This window comes from Typopeltis vanoorti, chromosome 5, assembly GCF_054136105.1.
Source record: "Typopeltis vanoorti isolate ZY-2024b chromosome 5, IOZ_Tvanoo_1.0, whole genome shotgun sequence".
NCBI classification, from domain to species: domain Eukaryota; kingdom Metazoa; phylum Arthropoda; class Arachnida; order Uropygi; family Thelyphonidae; genus Typopeltis; species Typopeltis vanoorti.
In genome coordinates, this window is record NC_143553.1 from 52,090,023 (window position 1) to 52,113,408 (window position 23,386).

The window sequence follows — 23,386 nt, forward strand, 5'->3', positions numbered from 1 at the left end:
TTACCAGAACAGCCCGCATCGTCTTCAGAACCAAATGGTAAGAGGCAAAAAATGTAATACATGCATTTGATTTTTGCGACATTCGCTGTGTATGTTTTGTATTGAATATAAATACAATAAATATTATAATAATATATCTCTCTATTACGAGAGGGGGGCCGTGAAATATTTTAATTTTTGTAAAGGGGGCCCTGACATTCAGAAGTTTGGGAAGCACTGATCTAGATGATATTACTTGCCCCCCCCAGGTGTGCTCTGAATTTGCATTCTGGAATTACAGCGTTCATACCTATCTGGCATTTACTATTGTATGGAATCAGATTCATATTCAGGCCTTTACCAAAATAAATGTTCATCCAATACACTTTCATCAGTTCTCTCAAAAATAGTGGAAAACATCAACAACAATCAACTTCTTCCACCTAGAGACCAACCAATTGAATAATGATGACTGGTATAGATTGCACCATTCTTATCTCCACTCTAGATCTAGTCAACCACATCCACCTTTGAATGTAAGCTATAGAAAGATTTATAGAAACTCTTCTGGTCATTCTTAACATTTCTAAGGCATTTTCTTGTGTCTGACATAGAAGTATACTTGCAAAGCTATCATCTTATGGTCTGCCTTCCATCCTGTCTTCAGATTTCCCTGCCATGTCAGATTATCTCATGATATTGCATTTTTATAATAAATTTAGTTTAATCCTTTATCCAAGTGTAAGCAAACAAAGTTTGCACCTGAAAATCTCTTCAGGACTGAGGTAAGGTGGTACATCCCTTAGCAACTCGTAGCAAAGGTGGATCAAGTCCTCATCACTCCTTGTCGTGATGAGGTCTGCAAGGAGTGATCACTCCTTGCAGACATGTATACTGCTATGCACTAAGGGAAGGGCCACTACCCAGACCGGTTTCGACCTTTATTGAGGTCTCAGGCAGGTCCAGAGTGGTGATACTAAGTCAGAAGCAATGGAGAGGTTATATTTACCTATACGAGTTAACAACCGGTGTACCACCTTATTATTAAATTACTCTGGATTTAGAGAAAGATGTTGAAAGTTTATTTTTCACTTGGTTAGACTATAATAAATTTAGTTTAATCCTTTATCCAAGTGTAAGCAAACAAAGTTTGCACCTGAAAATATCTTCAGGACTGAGGTAAGGTGGTACATCCCTTGGCAACTCATAGCAAAGGTGGATCAAGCCCTCATCACTCCTTATCTCAGTATCTCCCATAAAGCAAAGCACATCTCCTTGCAGACATGTATACTGCTATGCATTAAGGGAAGGGATGCTACTCAGACTGGTTTCGACCTTTATTGAGGTCTCGTCAGTGGGAGGCAGACCCAGAGTGGTGATACTAAGGCAGAAGCAATGGAGAGGTCGAAACTGGTCTGGGTAGTGGCCCTTCCCTTAATGCATAGCAGTATACATGTCTGCAAGGAGATGTGCTTTGCATTATGGGAGATACTGAGACAAGAAGTGATGAGGGCTTGATCCACCTTTGCTACAAGTTGCCAAGGGATGTACCACCTTATCTCAGTCCTGAAGATATTTTCAGGCGCAAACTTTGTTTGCTTACACTTGGATAAAGGATTAAACTAAATTTATTATAGTCTAACCAAGTGCAAAATAAACTTCCAACATATTGCATTTTTATCCATTCAAATCCATTCCATAGTTTTGCTGATGACAGGGCATGTCATTCCTCAAATTTATGTGATAAACCTGGTAGTGCTCAAATAATCCAAGCTTTTTCCTTACATTGTCTTCTCCACAGGTCGAAAACACACATCAACAAAACCAGATGATATATATTTCCAGCTGTCCAAGAAATGCATTAACGTTTTTTTTTTTTTTTTTTACATTTTGTCATGCGTCAAAAATTGCAAATATAACTCAGAGGATTGTGATGTTGAAAGAAACAATAACATGTAAGGATAAGGTCATCATTTTGCTTCTTTAGAAGGCCTCGATACAACCCTGTTTGAGCGTTATGCATATATTTGTCAGAGGGGATAAAAAGCTTTGAAAAGGATAAAAAGAGGAGTTACAAAGTTATATCAGGATTATGGAATGTAAATTATGAAGACAAAATGAGAAAATGTGGAGTGTAGAAACAGGAGAAAGAGAGGTCACATGATAGAGGTCTATAAACTTCTGAATGGGTGTTATGGGATGATAGAGGTCTATAAACTTCTGAATGGGTGTTATGGGATATTATCTGATGAAATTTTTTATTATATGAAAGGTGGGGTGTGAACAAGGGGGGGCATCCATGGAAGGTAAGTTTGCATGTGCTTAAGAAAGGGGCAAGAGCTAGATTTTTCTCTCATAGTAGTGATTGAATGGAACGGTATCCTGATGAAGTAGTGAATGCATCTAGTATTAGTGAGTTTTAGAGAAGATATAACAGTTATAATTATATTGAATACCAAATAATGCCAGAAAAAGCTAAATAAATACACTCTGCTGATCATTTCAAGGTGTAGTAATTGCTCCTTGTGGTGAACCCATATGGACAAAAAAAAATTCATTATGTAAGGTTTGCTATGGTGAATTTGGGATGGGAGAAGCATATTTTTCTAGAACTGTTTTTTCAAATAATTTTAAATATGTTTGGATGAAAACTAAAATGCTTTTCCACCTTTTGATTTCATAATAATTTCATGCATATTGATTATTTTCATTAAGAATAAGAAATGAATTTTGACTATGAATGCAGAAACAAGTTTTAATATAAAATGTTAATGCATGTGATGCTTATGACATGCTATATCAACTTTTGTTTTGGATATTGCATTGACAGAAGTGTAACTATAATGAAATCATAACTCCCCTTGAATACTACTGTTCTTTATTAATTAAAGTGTAAAAGAATAAAAAAATTGTGTCAGGGTCGTATTTTAAATTAAAATTTTAACAAACACAGTTTAATTTACATTTTTATTCACTTATAGAGAAATATTCAACATGTATAAGGAACCTTTATTTTTACTTGTTACAGAGAGAGAGAGAAGAGAGAAAATAAACATATAAAAAGCTATAAATTTTAAATAGTAAATGTTATGCACTTATAAGAGATGTTTCAGTGAATACTTTGCACAGGAATATACTGTTAGATCAAGCATAGTCAGTAGATGAATGTCCTATATACATATTTACAAAACAAAATCTGATGAAATTTTCAGGCAATGACCACCTAAAGGCTTAATACAGGTATACATTCAGAAACAATTTAAATTGAGATGAATGAAGTAATGCTTCATAGGATTCCATGAAAAAACATGACATTTGGGACTGAGAGAAGCTCATCAAATTTCATGTTCAGTAATGAATTTGTTTTCAAGTCAATAAATTCCACTTGTATGTTACCAAGCATCTTCATAATTTTTTGTTCACTAAGTGAAAATGTGTTTATAAATGCAAATATTCAGTTCTCTTTAGTAAAATCATGAAAATGACTTTCACCTGACTCTTGCAATAACCTAACTTTTTCGATATATTTTGTAAAATGGCTATTTTCTTCAGCACATTCAGTCTGCTCTTTTAAGTGTGGAAACTGACTCAAATCCTCATTTTCTAATTGATAGGTAAATAGTTTTAATTTCATTTACTAAGCTAGGAAATAATTTGTTCTTGCCCTGCAGTTTCAAATTTAGATCATTGAGATGATTGGTAACATCAACTAAAAATGCTAAATCAAACAGCCAATTGTTATTACTAAAGGTCTCTTTCCTCAGGCAGCTCATTTTTCTCTTCTAGAAAATTGTGAACAGTATTTTTCAGTATCCAAAATCTATTTAGAACATGTACTCTAGAAAGCCAGTGCACTTCACAAAGAAGAACGAGATTGCAGAAAAAGTGTTCAAGCAAAGTTGTAGTCTCAGTGGCTTTACCTATCATTGATGGCACTCCATCAGTACAAACACTGGTGAGTTTATTAGAATCTACTTGTAGATTTTTTTAGGCATGATTTCGCTTTCTCAAATATGTCTGATCCTCTTGTTTTTCCATGATGCACAAGTCTGATAAGTTCTTCAAAAACATTAAAATTATCATCAATTCCTGTTATAAAAATGCTTAACTGGGCTACAAAGCTAAAGGAAAAAAAGTACAAGAACGGACAAGGTCTTTCAGTTGCTCAGATACATCATGATAGAGTTCTTCAGTGCATCTTGTAACTGTTTGCTTTGGCAGACAATTTCGTCTACTTTCCTTTTGATATTTTTATCGCCAAAACATCTTGCAAATATTTGGAGATAAGACTTAACAATTTTTTCTCCATCAGACTTCTGCTTTTTTGGCCAACACTAAAGCAATTTCATAGGATGCTTCTGTCATTGCCAAATTTTCATAATTTTCTTAACAAACATATTTTGTTTTCTTTTGATTTCTTCCTTTTCTTAATCACATGTTCTTTCCATAACTCAGACCCAAGCACTAGCTTCAGTTTTCCTTCTATTTCAGTCTAATGTTGTGTTATCATGTCTTTTATGTAAGAAAGTGTTTTCACAAATAATGCACAATGGTTTTCTTGATGGATTTACTATAAATAAGAACTAATTTTCCCACTGTTCGTTGAATTCAGTTTACTATCACCTTTTTTTTTTCTTTTGCTCATTTTCTTTTGTACTGTGATGGGTAACTGAATATAACAACATGGCTTAATTTTCAAAATAGTACAAAATTGCAAATGTTCACAAAGGATGAACAAAGCACAATTTTGTAGAACAGGGATATTAGTTGTAAATTGATTGACAGAAACTTGTGACACACCACTGTTACTAACACTTGGCACCTTAGGATAAAACAAGTGAATATGTAAAAGATATGCCTGAAACAATAAAATCACTAAAAATAATAATGACTAGGTTTAAGCTTTTTTTTCTAGAAATTGGTTTTTGGTTAATTCTTTTTGCATAAATAGACTTACATTTTATTATTAACGTTGGGATCCAGTGTGCCACCTCTGATCATCCGATGTGCTACTTTTGACACTTGTGATAGTGGTTGGCCATCCCTGCTATATACTAAATGTCAGAAGTATCAGGAACAGGAGGGAGGAGTTTGGGGCATTGGCTAGTGCCACTTCACCAAACGTTATAGGCATTAGTGAGACTTGGCTAAGTAGATGATGTAATAACAGGAATAGAATGTGAAGGGTTTAGTATTTTCAGAGAAGATAGCAAGGGGGGGGAAGTACTGCTGATGATAGCAGATGAATTGCAGCCAAAAAGAATGGGAGATAGGGTGACTGTTCATTTGAAGAATTCTGGAATGAGATCAAAGCCAATAAGACAAAATATACAGCTGGTTGTTGTTATAGCCCAAGGGGTTTCACAGATGATCTGGAAGACATGCATTGGCAAATTAGTACAATGATTATGGGTCGAGTGATTATAATGGAAACTTCAACTATGAATATATATTCTGGAAGAGAGAGATCACTTGACAAGAAGGAAGGAAATGGAATTTGTACACCTACTGAGACTTGAGGCAGCATGTGGTGGAGGGGACTAGGAATGTGACAGTATTGGACCTGGTCATGGGATCAAAAGAGTTATGCGTAACCAAAGTGGCCACATTGCCTCTGACTGGCAAAAGTGACCATGCGGTGTTGACTTGGGAGATTGTAAAAGAGGAGGAATATTCTGCCAAGAAGGGGTATATGTAGAACTACATGGCAGGTGATTATGGCAAGCTTAGGAGGAAGCTTAAATCTGTGCCACGGCATAAAACACTGCAAGGGAATGATGTTAATTCTGCATGGGAGATGTTAAGGGTCATCTAGAGGAAGCAATATTAAATTGTATAAGTTAAGGAGGGTTATTCAGATAAGAGTTTGAATGGATGTGTAATATCATTAAGCATGAGCTGCAGAAGAAGAAAATGTTGTGGAGGGTATATAAGGTGAAAATAAACCTTATTTTCACCTTATATACCCTCCACCAACAAACTCATAAACAGTACAAGTCTCAGGCTAGAAAGGTGACCAGCATGGCAAAGAAGACAAAATCAGAATACGAGAAGAAAATAGCCAAGCAGGTCAAAGGAAATCCCAGAGTTCTTTCATCATGTGGCAAGCAAGATGAAGAATGACTATGGAAGATTAACCTTAATGAGTGATGATGATGGTCATGAGGTGACAGAAGCACCAATAACAATAGCAGAACAGTAGCAAATTATAAACCAACCAGTATCTTGGGTGTAATGGTAAAAGTACTAGAAACATTGGTCAGAAAGAGAATTCAAGAATGGGTGGATAAAAATATGATATTGTATGAGGAGAAACATGGCTTTATGAAGGGTCAGTCATGCCTTAGCAATTTACTAATTTTTTATAATAGAGTAACAGCTGAGTTGGATAAAGGAAATGGCTACATGCAGTGGTGTAGCTAGAGCTTTTGCCTCCTGGGGCAGTCCTTGAGTTTGCCGCCCCTCTCAATACACACCAAAAATACTACAAAAAGTCAAAACGACGTATAGGGAAATAAATTAAAACATTATGTTTATTTTTGAAGTAAAACTTTAATTTCAACATTCTAAACTGTTACTTTTCTTGCTTTTCTGTTAGCAAAATCGATGACATTGGCGAAGTCTATTTCATAGTAATGTAGGTAATTCTTAATCAATTTTATTTAGAAAAACTCCTCTCACAACTAGCAACACTTACAGCAATTGTGGGGAAAATTCGCAGTAGATCTCATCTCCCCAGTGTCAACTGTAACTACCTCTCAGCAGTCTAAATGTCTCAGTCATGTGACCTCTTCATCTTCTGTCCCTGAAACTGTGCAATTTTATGCCCTTAGTCTATCCTCATAGCCAACATTGTGCAGTAGTGATAATATTTTTTTTATCTACCTCTTTACCCTCTCCAAGAATAATTTATCCCCTTCAAATTCCTGTATCTTATTTTAGATAAGATAAGAAATTATAGATACCAAGAAATTAAGATGAGACCTCAATAAAGGTCGAAACTGATCTGGGTAGTGACCCTTCCCATAATGCATAGCATTATACATGTCTGCAAGGAGATGTGCTTTGCATTATGGGATGCTAAGGCAAGTGATGTGAAATCATGAGCCTCTTTATCTTTATATGAGTTGCCCTAGTCCTGAAAATAGTTCAGGTGCAGATTTGTTTGCTTGCACTTGAATAAAGAATTAAACCAAGAATATAATTTCTTGGTATCTTTAATTTATAACATAACCTAGTGTAAAAACTTGCAACAGTGCTAGACTAAAAACAACAGCCATTCTTCTTTACTCTACTTCTTGCAAGTAATATACCATATTTGCCGGCATATAAGATGCACTTTTTTCCTTTGAAAATAGGTCTGAAAAACAGGGTGCATCTATACGCCGATACTAAGTTTTTTATCACTTTCATTTCTGGAAATTTTCTCTGTTCCAAGTTACACAATTTCTTTCTTGCTTCCTTGCAGTGTGTGAGAGCATTCCAGTTACGTTAGTTATGTATTCCAGTGACTGGAATACATTCTAGTATTCCAGTTATGGATAGATAACCTTTGGTCTAGGTGCTCTGGCAGGCTGTTGAAGAAGCCTACCCTGCTACTATGGGATCAGTTTCGTTCTCACAGAACAGAAGATGTTAAAAATAAACTCAATGAATTGAAAACTCAGCTGTAATTCCAGGAGGTCTAACTAGTCAACTTCAATCTTTAGATGTTTGTATTAATAAACCATTTCAGGGATTCCTGAAGGAGAAGTGGAACACTGCATCCAGAAGACTGCTGGATGCAGTCTTTGAATTTTGAGGTTACGCCATCAGGAAGAAGGAAGAGGCCTAGCATTTCACAAGTTTGTGAGTGGGTCAAAGCTTCATGGGATGTGACAGTGGTTAAATCATTTAAGGATGGTACAGAGGACAATTTGTTGTATGAGGACTCAGATTCTGATTTAGAAGAGGTTTCAAGTCTCTTTTTTAGCTCTGGAGATGAATTTCTGGGTTTTGACAAAGAAGATTAAAAAGTGGGTACTCTTTCCTAGTTAGATTAGGTATTTGTTGAAAGTAGACCTACTTATTCTTTTTTATATTTGAAATACTGTAAATTCATTATAATATTCAATGATAAAGTTTTTTTTTTCCTAAAAAATGTGGACAAAAAAGAGGGTGCATCTTATACTCCGGCAAATATGGTAATTGCTTTGGAAAGCTTATATATTACTTGTATGAATATAATACTTGTTTGTGAATATCTCAGATACTTTACAGACTAATAAGTCAAATTACTGTATTTTTTGCTGATACTTACTATTTAATCAGAGATAGATCTGTCCACACATAGTGCCTTTATGCTATAGTTCTTGCTACCATTGATACATGGGTAAGATAAAATAATGATCCAACTTAGTCTACTCATAGGAAAACAGATAAATTCATCGACATTCTTAACTGATCTAATAATAAAGAAAAAGAGAGAAGTTTTTATCACCTTCTTATCCCATATATAATTATATTCTAAGATTTGCCTTTATTGTTATGTTTTTATATATCTTATAATAATATGGTGGTAATGAGTGAATTTTGTTTTTGCAAGATAACTTTCAAGATAGAGAACTGAATTCAAAAATGAGTATGGCATCTCACCCCCCCCCCCCCCTTTTCCATCTCATAACTGAGGATCAGTGAACGAACTTGCATTATGTTTCTCAAAAATGGGTTTCTACTATCTGCTGTTTTATGTTTGTCTATGAGTCCACACAGTCATTAAGTTTCTCTGTATCAAGGTGAGAAAAATGGATTTGGAAAGAGATAAATCCTGAAACTATTATATGTTATTCTCTAATTATGAAAATATGCTAAAAATATTTTGTAAGGCAGAATTTTTTGGGGAACCGTGCAGCTTATATCTAGTAAAAGTCCTAAATTCCAGCTTTTGCACCAGCAGTTGTAGAGATATGGAAGCTTCATACATTATTTAATAATCTTCTTTGCCTTTGTTGTAATTTATGTAGGTTTTGCAGTTTCATTCATTTATTAAAGATGAATGCATTTTCTACCCCATTCATAGGTACATTTTTGAAGGTTTGGGATACCTGGTTGCATCTATACTCATTAATAGTACCTCCAGAATTAAAAGGATTAATGAAAATGGAGTGAAAAAGATGTAAGAAAAAATCGATATGCACCTGAATTAAATGTACTTTTTAGCAGTTTTGGTTATTTAAATATTTTGTTTAAATCTGAGTTTTCACTACTTAATTCTTATTATATAATGTATAACTTCAAATTTGAAAGTCCAAAAATTGAACTGCTCAATAAATATAAGTTTTTAAATATCCCATTCTTAAAAATATACACTAAAATAAAGAAATATATGTCACTTCTATTGCATTATTGGAAAGACTAATGATTCAGTAACAGGAATATTTATAGGGTCGTATAAGTGTTCTTTCACCAATCATCAAGGGATATAAACAATGTACTACAACACACCTTAGTTAAAATTTCATTACTGGTTTCCTATCAAGTCTTGGCATTCTGTTAAAGAGGAAAGTACAGAAGATTGTAAATTTCACTTGCAAGTTTATGCAAGTCATCTTAATATTTTTCTTGATTTTTTTTGTTTGTTCAAATGGATCTTGCCCATAAATTCCAAGACTGAGTTTAAACTGTCTCTTTTTTATTTGCATCTTCCTAAAGAAAAATCAAAGATGTACAAATACATTTGCTTAAAGTTATTATTAATATGTGAAAATTCTAAATTAATGAAATCCACTAAAGAAAATAAATGTTAAGATATCTGAATGTGGTCAAATATGTTTTCAGTGCGACTTATAAAAATAGTTTCCCTCCCCATCCACACGGGGCACCTATTCATAGTGGATAGGCTTCCCAGTGATGGAACTGGCTCTTTCATTCTTGCCATTTTTTCTTTGCTTTTCTTCCTATATTCTTGACTCTACTTCTTCTGAGTCTTTTTTTTGCTATCCTGTCATCCAGACCACCATCACTGAGATCTGGTAGTCTTGCACTACTTCGACCTTGCTTCAGCAAGATGTGTAGTCCTGGATAGCCTGGCCAAGTTCATTTGGCTAGTAGGCTTGCTTGCAACAATCAATGGGGATTGCAATAAATCTTCTACCCCATGGTCTGGGGGACAGGGCTCAAGACTTGCTGAGGTGTTGGTATAGTGTCTGGAATAATCCTGGTATTCCACTTCGGAGTGCATTTAATTGCCTGGATAGTGGGCATCCATGTGTGTCTCCAGGGTGGAATGATGAACTCTGGTGCTGAACCAAAAATTCCATCAGCATGACTTCTTCATCCTCAGATTTTTCGGGGACCTTCATAAGGTTAACCAAGTACAAATATATATGTAGAGAAAGAGATCATTTGATAACTGAAGTAAGAAAAAAAGACATGTGACACCAGTATAAATGTGTTTCTCATTACCTGTGCAACAGTTAAAAAGTCAATAGGGAAAATATCACCCTTCTTTATTCAAAAGGGTTTAGAACGACTATAGGATATCCCAAAACAGTTACATCCAACAGCAGTTGGTGGAATACCAGTTATAGTAAACTTCATAAAACATTAAACCTTTCTAGAAGAGTGATGTCAGAATGGGATCTCCTTGATGTTATAGATGAGAAGATATGTTTGGAGCTTAAAGATCAAGGAGTGACAGGTATGAAGCTAATCCTGATATATGGGATGGTCACCTTGTTCTGACCAGGAATATCATCCTTGCTTTTGATACACCCAAGCTTCTGACATTTGTAAAAGTAGGGTATCTCAACTGTCCTGTTAAGCTGTACATTCTTAATTCACTAAGATGCTTTAAATGTCAGAAATATGGGCATGCCCAAACTGTCTGTCATAGCACTACTACCTGTGCCCAATGTAAGAGTTAAACACGTGACAATGAATCTTGCGCTGTCAAGAAAGCTAAATGTGTCAAGAAGATCATCCAACCTTCTCCCATGCATGTCAGAGATGAAAAGATTAAAAAGAATTACAAAAGATAAAAACAAAACAAAATATATCCTCTTATGAATACATCTTATCTAATTACAAAAGAAATCCACTTATGCTGAGAAGATGACAGTTAAGAAAATATCAACAGCAACTGAAACTCATATGTCTATTCCACAATTTGATAATTTCACCATATCTTTCACCATATCGGAGCATATCAGTTACACAACCTATGGTCTCGCTCCTGAAAGAACTCCAAAAATGGTCCCTTTCACCGAGAACCCAATTGTCAAGAAAATTATGGCAAGGATCTCACCTAAAGTTACACAATCATATACCCCAACAGGAAAAATTGATACCGCTATATCCACTGAAAATTATGTAAACTTAACAAATGATCCTGACACATGGACACTGGCTGTCGATAATTCCCTAAATCAATAGATAAATATAAGCTTGACAAAGGTAAGCCCTCATCATCTTAGAAATTGGACAAGATTAGACAAAGCCAAAACAATAGGAAATTTTTTGTGAAACTGTTGTGGGTTTTTCCAAAATATTGATAATATCAAAGTTCTGCTACAGCAGACCCTTGATATCATCAGTAAGCCATTCTGATTTTGTCTGCAAGAAACATATTTTTAAAACCCAGTGAGGACCCCACATTAGGGACTTTCACTGTTATTTATAAAGACAGAACTGGGGATGATCTCATGGTGGAGTAGCTATCCAAGTGGGCAGTAATACTCCTTTCAAACATTTCTAGCTTAACGCTGCTCTGGAGGCAGTAGCAATTTCTTATTCATGGAATTTCTTTTCTAGTATGTTCCATTTACTTACAACTGGGTTCTGAGTTAAAAGATCAACCTTGATAACTTTATATTGCAACTACCTGATCCCATATACTTCTTATGAGTATCCTTAATGGATGCAGCATTTTGTAGGGTAATGCCAACATGAATGGATGAGGTCATATCATTGTTATTATCATTGCTTGATAATAACAATGACTTCTCCCTTCTTAATAATAAACTTGATACCTACTTTCATATGCCTACCAACTTGTATTCTGAAATAGATCATACAATCTACTTCCCTGCCATTTTTCCACTGCTCATGTGGGATGTAGAAGACAACATATATGAAATCAATCATTTTCCTGTTATTTGCACAATGTTCTCACAAGAACTGTGTTTTCTTAAATATATGACCATTGGAAAATTGACCAGGCTGACTGAAATACTTTTTCTCATCTTACAAAATTTAATGCTGAAGCAATGAAGTGTGTAACTGATTGTATTGTCCAAGTAGCAACAGCCACAGTTTCCAAAACATTATCTCAATTTCCATTCATTCAAAAGCTTTGATGGAATCCTGAGTGCCAAGCAGTCAACATAAAAATAAATAAATAAAAAGATCAAGACAGAGCATGGGGTATATTTTGTAGATTCCCTACCCATAAATCTAATAGTTTTTCAATGTGTTCAGGCCAAAGCATGTTATGTTAGACATAAGAGGCAAAAGCAATCTTGGATCCAATTTACATAATCAATTAATCAAACAGCCAGATCAAATATTGTATGGAATGAAATCTGAAAAATGAAAGGTAGTTATGGAACACACCCTTTGTCTACCTTGGAACATAACTGATGTTTTGCTGCTAATTCCAAAGCTACTGCAGACACTTTGGAAGAACATTTTGCTAGAATCCCAGCAACAGCTGGGATTCTAGCAAAATAGCCTCTCTCTCTCTTTCTTTCTTTTCATATCCTTCAGAGTTTTTAATATTGAAAGAACAACACAAGAAACAGCAGCTAAACCTTTCTACAAATGGATCAGAACTGTACAATCAATCCTGACTTTTGTCAGGATTAATTGCACTGCTTTTGTCAAAGAGGCTTTTGCCTATCTCTCTCCTTTCTCATTCCATTGCACTAGGGCCTGATAACATCCATTATGTGATGATACAACATTTTCCATCACTTTCTCTAAATCTCCTTCTATCTATACAACAGACTACTTATAGAGAAGGAGTTTCCAGATTTTGGCATAAACCCAAACTAGGGAAGGATCCAACACAAGCAAACATTTATCAGCCTATCGATCTGTCCTGTTATCTTTGTAAGATATTGAAGAAAAAAATAAATGACAGGCTTCTTTGGTATTTAGAATGCAGTGATCTCTCTAATACACAATGTTTCTTTCATAGACATCATTCAATGTTGGACCATTTGGTCCATTTAGAAACATGTATAAGAGATGCATTCCTGAGACGAGAAAACATCTGGTTTCAGCGTTCTTTGATATGGAAAAAAATTTATGACACAGCCTGGAGATATGGCATATTAATATAGCTCTATAACTTAGGTCTCGTAGGACTTTTTTTTATGAAAGACAGTCAAGTCCAAGTGGAGGCACATTATCTTGCCCATATCACCAAGAAGAGGATATTCTCCAAGGGTGTCTTAAGTGTGGAACTTTTTTACCATCAGAGTTAATTTAATCTCTGAACAGCTTCCTCCCACAGTAAGCAATGCTCTATTTTTTGATGACTTCACAATTTACTGTCTCTCTTATAACGTGAGAGTAATTAAAAGAAACTTTAACAAGCAATCCAATCTCTCTCTCTCTCTCTCTCTCTCTCTCTTCATGGGCTCTTAGTAATGGATTCAAGTTTTCAGAAGAAAAAAAAAGTGTCTGTGTACATTTCTGCTAAAAATGCACTTTTCATCCAGATCCTGAAAAAGAATCAGACAAAGTATATTCCAGTAGCAGCAGAAGCCAATTTCTTAGGACTCATCTTTTACAGAAAGTTCACTTTTCTTTCACACATTTGTTCAACTTAGAGAAAAATGCAAAAGAATATTAAATCTTCTTCGCACCATATCATCTACTGAATGAGGTGCAGATCGATGTTTATTCCTTCACCTGTACCTTGCACTTTTACATTCAAAGCAGGAGTATGGATACAAAGTCTACAGTTATGCAAGGCAGAGTAGCCTGAGATGATTGGATCTTATCCATCATGGAATACAGATAACTACTGGTGCTTTTGTGCATCACCCATTCACAGTCATTATGTCAAAGTGAACAAACTTGCTCTGTCACATAGACTAAAACAGTTGTCTCTTAACTGCACCCTAAAAAAAAAAAAGTCTTCAAATCTCACACTCCATCATCTGTCGACATGCAGTTATTTAATGTATACAGAGGAGAACACTCTGGTTTCCTCCCCATCTGTTTTGGTGGTTCAAGATCTAAGACCTCTGTTGATTGCACTGCTGTATTTCCTGACTTTATCATATTCAGTCAGATTCCATATTGTTGCAATAATTATACAACAGAGTTACATGCAATTCAGCTTGTGTTATTACATATAAAAGAAAACCACTACCAAAAGTGTATAATTTTATATAGACTCATTGAGTTCTTTACATGCTATTTCATCTCATCTTCTGTGTACAGTCCACATGCAGCACTTTGTAAGGTTCTACAACAGTTGTATACAAATTGAAAACCTTAATTTTGATATTCAACTATGCTGGATTCCCAGCCACATTGGAATTAATGGAAATAGACTGCAGATGTAGCTGCTAGATCAGCTCATATGTTTTCCAGGTACTGTTTGTTAGTCCTGTATATACAGACAGTTTATGAAATCATAGCTAATAACTCAGTGGCAGTCATGAGATTAAGCCAGAAATTAAGCATTGGCAATCAAGTCAATGGAGAAATAAAAGAGAAGAAGTTGTTCTTGTTGGGCTATGCATAGGTCACCATCATCTTATGTATTCTCATTTATTGAGGGTTGATTATTCACCTGCGTGTGTTAGTGCAACATGTTTCACCATTTGTCATTTTCTGATGGAGTGCCAGCATTTCACTTGAAAACAGAATGAATTTTTTCACTATCCTTGCTGATCCATATTATGCACTCAGGCAGATCTGATTAGACTTGGAACATTTTTTTAGAAGAATTAATTTACATAAACACATTTGATTATAAATTCTATTATGTAAATATGTAGATATATCTTTGCTTAATTTAAATTTTTAAAATTTGCTTTTTTGTACATAACATGTTATTTACTAATTTATCTCTTTATTACTGTTTATTATTATCTTGGGTACTGCTGTAACTTTTGGTTCAGTGCAGTATGACCTTTGCAATCCTTGCACCAAAAAATTCCTAATCAACTAACCGTTTCTCTCTCCCCACCTTTATCTCCCCACATCTGCCTGCCCCTTCACAAACTAAATGCTTTGTATTACTGGAAAATGGATTTGCATATCAACATTATTGCTTATTTTGAGAACTTTGTCCAAAGATTGAGGAACAGAATGGGGGGGGGGGATAAACACAAGCACACAGTCACTGTGCGTACGTACGTGTGTGTGTGTGTGTGTGTGTGTGTGTGTGTGTGTGTGTGTGTGTGTGTGTGTGTGTGTGTGAATATATATCACAGTTAACATTTAAGTCTGGGTTCGTTTCCTACTCTGCTGTTTAAGTTTCTGACAATGATCAGTTTATCTTTTGATTTGTCCTTCCTAACAAATCAACGAATTTCTCCACTAAGGAGTAGAGAGCTTTTAATCTCTTTCAACCATAAATAAGCCACATTGTCCATTTTGAAATATGCCTATTTCACTAAGATTGAATCCCATTCAAAGTTTTTTTTCACATGTGACATTGATTGCTATACTTATACTTTTTATGATACAAGAAAGTTAGTATTATATTTGGTATAAATTCACTCAATAGACAAAACAGGGAAACATGCCCAAACTAAAAACAGATGGTAATTAAGCAGACATCGGGTGCTTCGCAACCATGTATCGCAATCAACAAACATAGGTAAATGTGGCGATCTTAGTGACTTTGATCATGAACATATTATTGGTGCAAGATAGATGGGTCATTCTATCATCCAAATGGTAAGAATCCTAGAGTTCTTGAGGGTGACCATATCAAGGTTCTACCTTGAGTATACCATCAATGGACATACCAGCGTCCAGTGAGCAAATGGTGGACTACCACGTGCCATTGATGATCAGGATCGATATAGACTGTCCAGGCTCATACAGACCAACCACTGGGCAATAGCAGCACAAATCATATCCATACCTGCATATTCCTGAGCTTATGGGAATATGTGGGTGTGGAGCTGACAGCATGAGGCCATGGTCCAGTCATGCCAGGTCTGTTCTGTTCAAGGAAGTAGTGGCTCTGTGATGGAGTTTTAGAAGGCTTCTCATGTGACACATTAAGTTCCTTAGCATGTCTGGAGAGGTCCTTAAATGTTGCAAGCCACCAGAATGTGCTGGCTGATCACCTACACACTTTTATGGCCTGCATCCTACAGCCAATGGTCTGTTTCAGCAGGACAATACACCACCCTACTGGGCTGCAACCCCCAGACATGGCTCAAAAAACATTCATCTGAGTTTGGGACCATCCAGTTGCCTCTAGTCCCCATATTTAAATCCAATCGAATCTGTCTGGGATGCCGTAGAGCGAGATATCAGATCCATGTATCTAGCACCGATGTCTAAGGCGCAGTTGTGGACAATGCTGCAACAGGCATGGCTGGAATTGCCTCTGGCAACCCTTCAGCATCTGCTGGTCAGTGCCTTGGAGAGTACAAGCTGGTATTCATCCTAGAGGAGAACACATTATTAAGTAGGTATCTCTAATGTTTTGTCCATTGAGTGTATGTGCAGTATTTACTGATATCAAATAAAGTATTCTATATGATTAGCTGTGCACCCATATATTCACTTCAAAAGAAAATTCAGACTCTCTTAGAACTATCCATCATTTGCGCAGTCATAATTTGCTTTGACCTCATTCACAGTTATGGCACCCACAACGGACTCTGAAAACCTGCTTCACTCATTCACTACTCTCCAAGCAAAAAATCTAGTTCTAACACCCTTACTCAGTTTCCATGGATGGCTGCTAGTTCTGCCACCACCTATTCTGAAAAATTTCCTCTGAATTAATCTTGTAAATACTCTTCAGTAATTTATGTGTCTCAATCATATCACTCTTTTTCTGCCTATCAACCAGTTTCTGTGATGTACAAATCTTCAACCTGTTATCATAAGGTTCATTTCGTAGACCTGCTACCATCTTGGTCACTTGCCTCTGGATCCACTCCACGTCTTCCTCATTGTTAAGAAACCCTGGCACCCAGATCTGCATGCAGTAGTTAAGATGGGTTCTTATCAAAGCTCGATAAAGAGGAATAATAACTTGCTTATCTTTTGGATTCTACTCCTGAATAAACTGCTCTCTGATATCTGTCAACCACCCTCCCATCAATCTCATCAACTCTGTATCCATCCACTGGTGCTGCAGTTTACTGATTAAAATTCCATGTGGTATCCTGTCAAAGGCCTTTGCAAAGTCCAGCAGTAACACTGTAAACCCATTACCTTTATCCAATTCAGCTATCATATTATAAAATGTGAGCAAGTTACTGAGACATGACCTACCCTTCACAAAGCCATGCTGCCCCCCCCCCCCCAATGCAGTATCCCATTTCCATCTATCCATTCCTGTATTTTGCTCTTGACCAACTTCTCCAATACTTTGACAACAACTCCTGATATGCTGGTCAGTCGGTAATTTGCTACATTAGTCTTGGAGCCTCCTTTATGCAATGAAACTATTTTCCCATCTTTCCACTCCCTCAAGACTAACCCAGAGCTGAAACCTAGATTAAACAATATGGTCAAGGGCACTGACAATTCCCTCGCACTGACAATAACCAAACTCAAGCTGGTATACCATCTAATCCCACAGCTGTATTCATATTTAGGTTCTGTAATATGCTATGCACCTCCATTTCATTTACCTCAATTCCCATATAAGTCTTTGACTCTCTCATTCCTGCAGTATCACCACCTGGGTGATATACTCTTGCAAGTGTTCACTTAGTAATTCTACTATTTAGACTGACTCAATTACCTCCCTACCATTGGCATTCATTAAAATCATTCTACCATATATATACTTTCTTTCTTTTACTTATAGCATATCGAAATAACTATTTGGGATTCTCTTTAGCCTGCATTGCTAACTTCCTTTCATAATCTATTTTTGCCTTTCTTACCACCCTAATTATTATTATTAAGAGAGACCTCCAGGGAGTCAAAGACTCATCGAGAGAGACCACATACTGCACACACCAGCTATCATACTTATTCTTGAATTCATTCACACTGCTTGCACTCACAACATACAATAGCAATCCATTCCAATCACTCACCCCATCTGAGAGAAAAATCTAGCCCTCACACCCTTCTTGGCAGCCTTCATTCTCAGCTTCCAAGAATGCCCTCTCGTCCTTTCCCCACCCTCCATAAATTGAAAAATTCTATCAATTGAAATCCTGTGTGACTCTTTCAGAAGTTTGTGAGTCTCAATCATATCACCCCTCTTTCTCCTGTTTGCTAATGTCTGCAGTCTACAAATTCTCAATCTGTCTTCATAATCAGTATTCCACAATCCTGATATAATTTTTAACACTCTCCTTTGTACTCTCTCTCTCCAATATATCAGAATCACAACGGAAACCAGGAGAGCAGACATGTGCACAATAGTCCAAGTGAGGTCTTTTCAAGGCCTTGTAAAGAGGCAAAATAACATCCTTATCTTTACATGTGAACATTTGTTTCAGCACTGCAATTATCTTTTGAGTTGTATTTGCAATCTTTGCCACATGGTCCCTAAACTTCAACTTCCTATCTATTTGTAATCTTTACCTGTGGCTCCATTTTGTAATTTGGCTGTGCCTTTGTAATATTTCTCTATATGCTTTATTTTCTATTATTAATTAATCTTCTCTACTCTATTCTTACTTTTATTAGTTTATCTCTACTGCCTTTTTAGTTCTTTATCCTTTAATACTTTAACTTCCTATTCTTTATTAACTTTACTCTACTTTTAGTATTTTTTTATAGCGGGAGAACTCTGGAAATGTATTTAGATTAATCGACTGCACCACCAGTGCTCTCCTTGTAGTATAAGCTATAATAATATTCCAGTAGAGTTCATTCACTCTGAAATTATCCTAAAGCCCTTCTTAACATTAAACAGTCGTGGCTAACATTAAATTCCTTCGCTCACAAGTTCGTGTTTATTTCAAAACAGTGCATTGCATAAAGATCAGGCAGCACACTTTGTAAACAAAACAAACATATTTATTTACACTAAACTGTAATTATATAAAATTATACAATAGGGAAGGTTTCTCTTTTAACTCCACTCTAAGCTTAAAACTTCAGCAACTTAACATTTAGAAAATGCATAGTCATGCAACATATTATATCAACATTTAAAAAAACTATCAGCCCATTACAATTCAAGGAATATCATGCTCTGTTACTTGTAACTAGTGGTGAGCTATGGAAATTTTAACAAAGGGCTTGCATCATCAAGCAAAAAAAAAGCCCTTATAATACTTATATTGTGACTTTGTAAATTAATGCTAGATCTTTTAAAAATTCCAAATTGAGAAGTCGGTTTAAAAAAGCCCTTATATTTATCATTTGCTGCAAAATGCTTGCATAAAGCTGGGTAATTTCTCCACACAGCAAGAGCAATTCGTAAACTGCAAGCTGCCCATTGTGGTCCAAACACACGGCCGATCTTTAAAATTTCGATAGTAAGGTCTTTTGCAATCGTATTTAATTCTCGTTGATTTTTTGGTGATTGATGATAAAAAGCATATAATTTATCCATAAATATTTCAAAATTATTTATTTCTTTAATGTTTTTTATCGAATTGTCTAATGCTAAGTGTAAACGATGAGCGCAATGCCAATTCACAACATTGGGAAATTTTTGTAAAAGTTTGATTGCAACACCTGATTTATTTCCTAACATTACACTAGTTCCATCAGAATAAAATGCAATGAAATTATTTTTTTTTTATATAGTTATCAGAAAATCCATATGAATTTAAACTAGCAATTATAGTAGCATGTATACATTCCACACTGGTATTTTCTAGTTATACAAGATTATTAAACAAGAAGACAAGTGGCTCACAAATTTGAGAAAAATTTAACAAAGGGCTCGCACAAGCCCCTTATAGCTCACCACTGCTTGTAACCAGTAATTCTAACTATAAATGTAAACAAACTATTCTTAGACTAGTTAATGAACACTTAAAGAAACTTATCAGCCCTTCTCAGACAGTTTCACATATCATAAGCAAACACAATGAAAATAACTCACATATCGTCTTTAACTCTATTATGCACTCGTTCCTAGTTCCTTCTTAAGTTCCTTAGCTTCTCATCCGTTTCAGGTTTTGGCTTCCACTCAAGGATTCCGTCATCACCTTTGGATGACTTGCGAGGCTTGGAGCACTTTTTTCCGATGTCTGTGAATCGGCCGATGGGTGTCCAACAATCAAGGTACTTAGCAGATCGTCTTATTGGCAATGCATGCTGGTCCTGCTTCTCTTCTCCCTCGGTAGTTTTATGGTTCCCATGGCTGTCCCTCGCGACTTCACCCGGACTGACGAACACGGTGAATTGACTCCTTCTGAATTTTGCTCTTCTCTTCCTCTTTTCCTCCCTTTTTTTTCTTTCATTCCTAGATGATCTTTATGCAATTTTCTCGGGTCTCTGGACGAAGGGTCTAGGCCCCGATACATTTCCGTGCAAACCGTCTTGACCTTCACGTTAAAGCTGGAGGAGAATGGTGGAAATAGTATGCATAAGCAAATAGAAGAAATGAGTGGAAGGAGGGGTAATTATTATGGGAGATTTCAACTATGGTAACATTGATTGGAAGGAGGAGAGGACACGTGGGGGGAAGGAATTGGATTTTATGAGGTTATTAAGGGATAACTATCTGCGACAGCATGTAATGGAAAATACTAGGGATCAGAGAGTGCTTGACCTAGTAATTACATCTGAGAATTTGACTGTAATGAATATGACCACGTTGCCACCAATTGGTGAGAGTGATCATAGGGTCTTGACTTGGGAGGTGGCTAAAAGTGTGGATTTTACAATTAAGACGGGGTGCATGTGGAATTATCGGGCTGGTAAGTATGACAAGCTTAGGAGATTGATTGGTTCAGTGCCATGGCATGTACAACTGCAAGGGCTAGAAGTTGATAGTGCATGGGATGCGGTAAAGAAGTGTTTGCATGAAGCAATTGCTGACTGTATACCTAGAGTCCGAATAATAAATCAAGCAGGGGTTAAATGGATGAATAACACCATTAAGCTTGAAGAAACAACTATGGAGGGAATTAAAGGAGAAAGGTGACCTACAGGCACATGAACGGTATAAAGCGCAGGCCAGAAGGGTAACGAGTGTGGTAAGAAAAGCGAAAAAGGATTATGAAAGAACATTGGCCATGCAGGCTAAAGAGAATCCTAAACAGTTTTTTCGATATGTTGCAAATAAAAGAAAAAATGTATATGGCAGAATGATTTTAAAAAATGCCGATGGTAGGGAGGTAACCAAATCAGCTGATATAGTTGAATTACTGAGCGAGCACTTTGCAAGAATATATCTTCCAGGTGGTGACATTGCAGAAATGAATGAACCTATAGATTATACAGGAATTGTGGTGAATGAAGTGGAGGTGAGTAGTCTATTGCAAAACCTCAATGTCAATACATCTGTGGGATTGGATGGTATACCAGCTCGTGTAATACGTGAAGCGGCTAAAGAATTGTCAGTACCCCTGACCATTTTGTTTAATTTGAGTCTTGGGTCTGGATTAGTATCGAGGGGGGAAAGAGGGGAAAATAGTTCCACTGCATAAAGGAGGTTCCAAGACTGCTGTTGTAAATTACCGACCGATTAGCATATCAGGAATCGTTGTCAAGAGAAGAATATAGGACTGGATAGATGAAAATGGGATACTGTATGGGGGACAACATGGTTTTGTGAAGGGTAGATCATGCCTCAGTAACTTGCGCACGTTTTATAACATAGTGACGGCTGAACTGGATATGGGTAATGAGTTTACCATGATTCTACTGGACCTTGCCAAGGCCTTTGACAGGATACCACATGTTACTCTAATCAGTAAACTGGAGCAGATGGGGATGGATATAGGGTTGGTGAGATGGATAGGAGGGTGGTTGATGGAAAGATACCAGAGAGTGGTTTATTCAGGAGTGGAGTCCAAAAGATGGCTTGTGACTAGTGGTGTGCCGCAGGGTTCTGTTCTTGGACCACTACTTTTCAATTTGTTCATTAATGATATAGGAAAGGATGTGAGAGGAAGTGTTCACTTGTTTGCTGATGATGCAAAGTTGGGTTGAGCAATTGTGAGTGCCCAGGATGTCAAAATTTTGCAGGATGATTTGGATAGTTTGGAGGACTGGGCTAGGGAAAATGGATGTCAGTTTAATGTGGCAAAGTGTAAGGTTATGCATTTTGGAGTGAAAAGATTAGCATCAGTATATCACATTGGTGGAACCGTACTCCACGAGATTGATGAGGCCAGGGATTTGGGAGTGTTGGTGGATTGGGAGTTGAAGTTTAGGGGGCACATTGCAAAAGTGGCCAAAACAGCTCTCAAATCACTTGGTTGCTGAAAAATACTTTAACAAGCTGAGACAAACAAGTTATTGTTCCTCTATATCGAGCCTTGATAAGACTCCATCTAGACTACTATGCCCAGATATGGGCGCCAGGGTTTCTTCTTGATGGGGAGGAAGTGGAGAGGATCCAGAGTCGAGTGACCAAGATGATAACAGGTCTGTAGAATGAACCTTATGAGAACAAGTTGAAGATTTGTGGGTTGCAAAAATTGGTTGATAGGCGGAAAAGGGGTGATATGATTGAAACATTCAAATTACTGAAGGGTTTCTATAAGATTAATCCAGACGATATTTTTGAGAATAGGATTGGTGGTGAGAGGACTAGGGGCCATACATGGAAGCTGGGCAAGAGTGTGGTTAGCAGGGGTGTTAGAACTAGGTTTTTTACTTGGAGACTGGTGAATGAGTGGAATAAGCTGCCAGAGTCTGTTGTGGGTGCTATGACCGTGAATGAGTTCAAAGCGAGGTATGATAGATACTGTGTGAATCTCGAATAGTTGCTCTTGACATGATGTTAGGGCCTCCCTCGATGAGTCTGTCGACTCCTTGGAGTTGCCCGAGATAATAATAATAAAAAAGCTGACTTTTAGTTCTCACCAAATATACACACTTAATCTGATTTTCAGAAAGGCAGAACTACTTCAGAAGTATACTGCCATTTTACCACTGACCTTCAAGGTAGTATTAGGCTTACTCTGAGCACATTAACCTCCCAACCGGCTGGTGTGGATAATATAGTCAGCTCTCCCTAGCTTTTTTTCATGGATCAAAACTTCGTCGGCATTCTATCTTTTATCATGCCATTACCTTCCTCCGCCGTTAATCTCGTTACGGCTATTCTATAGCTATTAGT

The 23,386-nt window shown here is 36.5% G+C and overlaps 1 protein-coding gene across 1 annotated transcript in view; it reads left to right on the top strand.

Annotated features, from left to right (window-relative positions):
* The window catches only part of Sec8 (exocyst complex component secretory 8), a 519,950-nt gene that overhangs the window by 457,926 nt on the left and 38,638 nt on the right, over positions 1-23,386 (top strand). The window contains exon 25 of the mRNA XM_090392988.1: positions 9,038-9,133. Within this exon, the coding sequence (XP_090249114.1) occupies positions 9,038-9,133 (96 nt within the window). The remainder of the gene's footprint in view (positions 1-9,037; positions 9,134-23,386) is intronic.